Below are 7997 nucleotides of genomic sequence, written 5' to 3' on the forward strand. Positions count from 1 at the left end.
GTTGTTGCAATCTTATCATTCCAAAATGAAATCAATATCTTGAAATCAAATTAGTTATTATTGTAGTTTTTATGCCAAATATTATCGTTGCTTGATTTTCTTTAAATGACAAAATGAATTTTTTTTAATAATAAATATTACCGTTATTTTATTGTTGTTGCAATCTTATCATTACAAAATGAAATCAATATTCTGAAATCAAATTAATTATTAGTGTAGTTTTTTTGCCAAATATTATCGTTACTTGATTTTCTTTAAATAACAAAATGAATTTTTTTAATAATAAATATACTGATTTTTTAAGTGGTCTTTCTGAGATGTCAAACCGAGAATATGAAAAGAGGGAGAAGTAATATGAAACGGTTTGATGAAAATTAGGGTTTTATTTAATTGAATAAATTGATATTATTATTATTATTATTAATATTGTTATTTATTAATATTTATTATCATCATTATTAATCTCATTTACCCACTTAATAACTCAAAATATTCCAAAACCACTATTCCAAAACCACTGACAATATTATACCATTTTAAATGTAATGGATACAGATATGCAACTTCCAATACACGTGTTTCAACCCTAAAAAATCAGTATATCCACATCTTTCACTTCAATATTTTTTGCTTATATTTGAAGCAAACTTTCCCAAAAGTAACCATCATTAATGCTCTACTTTAACATCACACCAAATCTATATCTATCATACTTATCAATAAAGATAGAAACCAAATTCGAATAATATAATATTTTTTTTTTTGAAATCTAACAAATTTATTTCATTCCCCTATAAGATTACTAAAATATAATTTTAAATTAATTCCAGGTACAATATTATGTTTGGATTCATATATATTTTTTTTTTAAAAAATCATTATGTAATTGCAATTTTTATAAATTCATTCTGTACATTGACAATATTTTTTCTTAATACTGTTTTTTTCTTACATTGATAATATTTTTTCTTACCTATTTATACTACTAAAAAATATTACCGTTATTTTATTGTTGTTGCAATCTTATCATTCCAAAACGAAATCAATATCCTGAAATCAAATTAATTATTATTGTAGTTTTTTTGCGAAATATTATCGTTGCTTGATTTTCTTTAAATGACAAAATGAATTTTTTTAATAATAAATATTACCGTTATTTTATTGTTGTTGCAATCTTATCATTCCAAAATGAAATCAATATCCTGAAATCAATAAAGATATTCCTTGGGAAGAAGCAACAAAGCGAAATCGACTTACAATAAGAGAGTGGTTGGCCTTTAGAATTCAATTAAGATCTAATGAAGCACAAACATTGTTGCGATCAAGGAGACTTTATCAACAATTTTTGGTAGATGGTTTTACAATGATGGAATCAGAAAGACTTAGGTGGCTTCGAAAGAATCAGTCAAAACTGAGGGTTGGCAAGTATCACAATTTGAATGAATATAATTCAAATGGAGAAACGCACGGGTCAAACACAGGTAAGAGGATTGTGCTACCTTCTTCATACGTTGGTAGTCGTAGATATGTGGATCAACTATACTTTGACGGAATGGCAATATGCAGCTATATCGGATTTCCAGATCTTTTCATTACATTCACATGTAACCCCAACTGGCCTGAAATTCAGCGTTTGCTTGGTTCTGTTCATCTAAAAGCATCAGATCGTCCTGACATCATTTCAAGAGTCTTTAAAATGAAATTTGATGAGCTTTTGTCTGATATCACAAAGAAAAGTCTATTGGGGAAAGTTCTTGCATGTGAGTAACTTATTCCATATTCAATTAATCGTATTGTTATTTTCAAATTTATCATTCGTGTGCTGACTATTGTATATATTTTATATATTTATTTTTATAGATATGTATACAATTGAGTTTCAAAAGAGAGGATTACCACATGCTCACATCTTAATTTTCCTCCATTCATCTAACAAATATCCAACTCCAAGTGATATTGATCCCATTATTTCAGCTGAAATACCTGACCAAGATACCAATGAAGAGTTGTATAATTTGGTTAAAACTCACATGATTCATGGCCCGTGTGGATTTGCAAATCGATCTTCACCGTGCATGAAAGATGGAAAATGTTCTAAATATTTTCCAAAACAGTTTCAGCCCGAAACAATTGTTGATTAAGATGGGTTTCCGGTATATAGAAGAAGGGACAATGGACATACAGTTCTTAAGAATGGAATTCAAGTCGATAACCGGAATGTTGTTCCATACAATGCAAAGTTGTTGACAAAGTACCAAGCTCACATAAACATGGAATGGTGCAATCAAAGTACATCGATTAAGTACTTATTCAAGTACATCAACAAAGGTTACGACAGAATCACCGCTGCCATTGTACCGAATGATGATGGAACTTCCAACCAGCCGCAGAATATTGATGAGATCAAACAGTATATTGATTGTAGGTACGTTTCTAATATATCACTTGAAATATGATGTCATGCAATTTATCTATTTCAACTAAAAGTGTGCAATTTTTCTTTACACGCATGGTGTAGAAAATTTTATATGTACACTATTTTGACTATATGTGTTATAATAAAATTTATATATTTTGTCTACAATAATCATTCTATTAATTTTAAATCCATTGCCTTTCATTATATTATTTATAGGTACGTTTCTCCGAGTGAAGCATCTTGGAGGATATTCTCCTTTCCAATCCATGGTAGAAAACCAGCTGTTGAGAGACTGTACTTTCATTGTGAAGGTCAAAATTCGATATATTACACTGATTTTGATCGTATCAATACAGTTCTGGAAAAACCAAGTGTAACTGAATCGATGTTTACATCATGGTTCGAAGCAAATTGCAAGTATCCTGAAGCACAAAATTTAACTTACAGCAAATTTGTTTCAAAATTTGTTTATGTTAAGAAAAAAAGAGAATGGAAACCCCGTCAAAAAGGTTACACAATTGGTAGGCTTATATGGGTTCCTCCAACAACTGGCGAATTGTACTATCTTAGATTGATGCTCACACATGTCAAAGGCCCCCGCAGTTATAATGATATAAAAACAGTGAATAACGTAAAATATGATACTTTCCGGGATGCCTGTTTTGCTATGGGTTTTATCAGCGATGATAGAGAATTCATTGCAACTATTAAAGAGGCAAATCATTGGGGTTCAGGTCAATATTTGAGATTACTATTTGTTCACATGTTATTATCAGGCAGCATTAACAGGCCAAGACATGTATGGAGTAAAACATGTCATCTCTTAGCTGATGGAATACTATATGCGCAACAGCGAATTGCAAACAATAGAGGTATTATTTTTCCTATATTGTGAATTTTTATTATATTTATTTGTTTGATTCTTAAAAGTAAATTTGTTTTATAGTTTACACTTATAATTACTATTGTATAAAGGTTTGAGGTTGTCGGATGAAGAGATAATGAATTTAACATTAATTGAGATTGAACGAAATCTTCAAAGGAAGAGCCGAAGTCTAAAGGAATTTGCTGGAATGTCTTATCCAAGTGGATATGTGATTGAGCAGTTGGGAAATAAGCTCATATACGAAGAGCGGAGTTACAATCCAGCCGAACAATTGCAAGAATACAATAATTTGTTCTTAAATCTTACAGGTAAATATGTTAAATGTTTGTAAGTTTTGTCATAATTTTATAAAGTTAACTTTTAAAGTATGATTTTATCTTACAATTTTTTTAATGTATAATTAATTTATTCACTGCATGCTTGCTATGTATTTTTTTTAAATTAGATGAGCAAAGAGGTGTATTCAAGCGAATAATGGAAGCAGTAAACAATCAACAAGGAGACGTATTTTTTTTGTATGGATACGGTGGCACAGGGAAAACCTACATGTGGAGAACTCTAGCTTCCTACATAAGATCAAAGAAACAAATTTGTTTAACTATTGCTTCATCGGGCATAGCTTCACTACTACTTCCAGGAGGTCGAACGGCTCATTCAATGTTCAAGATTCCAATACCTACAATGGAGTCTTCTACATGTAATATCGACAAAGGTAGTGCTCGTGCAGAGCTACTAAAAATGGCAAAGTTGATAATTTGGGATGAAGCTCCAATGGCACACAGATTTTGTTTTGAAGCGTTTGATAAAACCCTTAAAGACATAATGGGCGTTCCAATTGTTCTGACAAATTATTCGGAGGGAAAGTAATTGTATTTGGTGGAGATTTTCGGTAAATATTACCAGTTGTACCAAGGGGCAGCCGTTCAGATATAATACATTCTACAATAAATTCATCATACATCTGGGATCATTGTGTTGTGCTGAAGCTTACAAAGAACATGCGACTCCAACGAGCCGGCAATACTTCAAGTACATCTGAATTAGAATTGTTTTCTAATTGGATATTAAAAGTTGGCGATGGGAAATTGGAAGAACCTAACGATGGTTACACGGATATTCCTATTCCAAATGATTTCTTAATTTCTAACTATGATGATCCACTAGAAGCCATTGTTAGTGAAACATATCCGAATTTTCTTAACAATTACAAGAATCCAGAATTTTTGCAATCAAGAGCTATATTGGCAGGAACAATTGAAACGGTTGACATCATAAATCAATACGTTTTGGGATTCATACCAGGTATGCGTTATCCATTGTAAACATATTTATAGATACATTCATATATTTATATGTACTAACATAGATTTATAATAATAAAATTTCAAAAATTTTCCCAAAGGTGAAGAAAAGGAATATTTAAGTTCAGATTCTGTAGACACTTTTAACGGTGAAGGAAATGAAGCTTTTGATGTTTTGACCCCGGAATTTTTGAATACACTTACAACTTCCGGTCTACCTAACCACAAGATTAAATTGAAGATTGAGACCCCTATTATGTTGCTTCGAAACATTGATCAACCTGAAGGTCTCTGCAATGGAACAAGGCTTATAGTTACAAGATTGGAGGGGTTATCTATATTCCAAGAATGGATATGACTCCAACACAATCTCCGTAGCCATTCAAAATGACTAGAAGGCAATTTCCCATAACTATATGTTATGCTATGACAATTAACAAATCTCAAGGTCAGTCATTGGATTATGTTGGATTGTATTTGCCTAGAAGTGTATTTAGTCATGGTCAACTATATGTTGCAATATCAAGGGTCAAAAGCAAAAAAGGGCTTAAGATATTAATCCATGACAAGGATAACCATCCATTGAATTCTACAACAAACGTCGTGTTCAAAGAAGTTTTTGAAAACTTATAGAACGTAAGTTTTTCATTAGTTATATTATATCAACAAATGTCGTTGTTTATTATTAGAATTTTATTGAATGAGTTGTATAAAATATACATTATGTTTTAACATTTGTTTATATGGATGTAATTGTTTTTTACAGGGTAATGAATCATCACTTCCTAAAAGGTTGCGGACAAGTTTTGTATAAACCCAGTTTTCTAAGGACCAAAGAATTGTACGAAGTTAAATCATTTTTGTTGCTGGACTTATTTCTCACAATTTTAACTAAAATTGTGAACCTTTTGTTTCAATATCTTTTGTTGCATTAAACCTTACTGTATCAATTGCAATTAATTTCAACATTTGATAGTATTCATTACTATATTTTAAAACAAATGAGGTTCTGGTATTTCTTTTACATGGTTTATGTATTTTGGTTAAATAATCATTTATTATGAAGGTTAATATTTGCGCTTTTATACCTCAAATTAGTAACAGATTGGAAAATTTCATCCATTACTAAATAAATATATTTTTATTTCTTATGTCCAAAATCTCAATGATAAATGGAATGTTTATTCATAACATTAACAATGGAATGTTTATTATATATCAATATACCAATAAATTGTAAAAATATTTTTGTATTATATTTTTTGATTATTTCCTTAATATAGTATACAAAAAAATTAAGCAAATTATATTACTATAAATTAATAATGTTTTACTTTATTATGTCCCAAACTGGAAAAAGTTATTTGTGGAAATTTTTTGAACCCATTTATTGATCATTTAACATCCATTACATTAAAAAAAACTCTTATGCAATAAATTTGTGTACGTTGATCCAACCATATATATATATATATATATATATATATATATATATATATATATATATATATATATATATATATATATATATATATATATATATATATATATATATATATATATATATATATATATATATATATATATAAAAAAAAAATATATTATATTTTAATTTTTTTAAAATAAATTATTGCACTTGCGCGACCCGTGCGAACGCACGGGTCCTTTACTAGTTTATATTTAAGTTTGTTTATTTAAGTGAGTCAATAGATTTATTTTATCAAAAATATTATTAAAAAAATCAATCAATTTTTACCCCTAATATTTAAAAAAAATAGAAATAAGTGTGTATATTGTAATCATTAATTTGTTTTAAATGTGTTTAAAAATAATAATAAATAAAAAAATAGAAAAAAGGAAACAAATAGCATAAGGTGGTTTAATTGTTTTCTTTATTTATTATTGTTTTTTTCCATATTTCTTTTTAAGTTCTAAAAAATATAATTACAAAAAAGGTAATAAAAATATAACAAAGTGATAAAAAAAATTGTTTTTTTTTTGTTTTGTTAAACTTTTTTTAAAAAGAGGATCTACAAAAGGGAGATATATATTTATCCTTATGTTTAGATTTATCTTACCTTTTTTAACAAAAATACAAAAAATAATCATTAAAGAAAATGATAAAAAAATATTAGTTTTGATTTTCATATTTATTTAGATACGTTATTAGTTAAGTATTTAGAATTTTGTTGTTGTTATTTCTTCCTTTCATCAAAATAGTTTTTTTTTTATAAAATACAAAAAATGGCAAAAAATTTTGTTTAATAAGCATTTTATCTTAATGTTGGTAATTTATTTCCTTTTTCTCTTTTTATATTTATTTATTTCCTACTTTGGAAGAAGTTGAGAGAATCGTGGGTCTCAAATATCACAGCCTGCAACACACTAAGTTTCAGCAATGAAAAGCTACCCAAGGAAGGGAAGAATCACATCATGATTCTCTCAACTTCTTCCAAAGTAGGAGCTAGATGGAAATCAGCGAATGTGAAACAGCGTAGAGGTGGATCATAATATTGTGCCAACGAGCTGATAATCCCATAGTCAACTTTCTTAGTCAGAAGGCTCAAAATTTTCCCATAGTCTTTTACGAAATCATCACGCTTACTGAGAGTCAAATCAGAGATCAAACCCTTCAGACTGTCAAGCTTAGGTTCCTTGTACTTAAGCGTGAAAGTGTTTCTCCTTGGAGTTGTCATTTTCAAGTTCTCAATTCCTGAAACAAATAAGAGACAACTAAGAGTTTGCTTTTTATGATGTTGATGCAATGTATGTGGATGAATGTGATGCATTTTTTTGTATAAATTCAATAGGCTTAAGGCATAGATAAGTCTGATTGCTTCGTATAGAACATGGTTCTCACCAGGTATGATCTAAGGTTTCAAAAAAGTTCCTAGAGTCATGGATCCATTAGACTGTTTGCTACCTGCGGCAACTTACTTGCCGGGCATCAACTCCATCTAAAGAGTCTACTCTAAGTGAGGTTCTCGCATCGATCCAACGAGAAATTCAACTCGCAGACCCATGCTACGCAACCATCTTTCCTAGTTGGACAAAGAATTAAGGTTCTACAAATGGTTCTCAGAGTCATGGATCCTAAAGAAAATATAGAAGCTTACGGCAACTTACTTGCCGAGCAACAACATCCTCTCAAGAATCTACTCTAAGTAAGGTTCTCGTACTGACCCAACGAGAAATTCATCTCGCAGACCCGCACTACTCAACCTCGTCATATCTTATGTTTTTACTCGAGACTCGGGTAAAAAGTCTTTCCCACATAAGCAGCCTTAACAAATTGGGAAGCAGTTGAGATTCCAGAAGTTTTTCCTGTGTCAAAGTAATTGTGTTTTCCTTTGTTTTTTCAAAATCCTTAGCTCTGCCCAAGGCTAACGGA

The 7997-nt window shown here is 29.7% G+C and overlaps 1 protein-coding gene across 1 annotated transcript; it reads left to right on the forward strand.

The window, feature by feature from the left end:
• Positions 1-4303: 4303 nt before the first annotated feature.
• Positions 4304-4964, forward strand: LOC127137125 (uncharacterized). The gene is made up of 2 exons (XM_051063610.1): positions 4304-4607; positions 4708-4964. The coding sequence occupies exons 1-2, from the start codon at positions 4304-4306 to the stop codon at positions 4962-4964; spliced, it is 561 nt and encodes a 186-aa protein (XP_050919567.1).
• The last annotated feature ends 3033 nt before the right edge of the window (positions 4965-7997 follow it).

The sequence above is a fragment of the Lathyrus oleraceus genome, chromosome 4 (genome assembly GCF_024323335.1).
Source record: "Lathyrus oleraceus cultivar Zhongwan6 chromosome 4, CAAS_Psat_ZW6_1.0, whole genome shotgun sequence".
NCBI classification, from domain to species: Eukaryota; Viridiplantae; Streptophyta; class Magnoliopsida; order Fabales; family Fabaceae; genus Lathyrus; species Lathyrus oleraceus.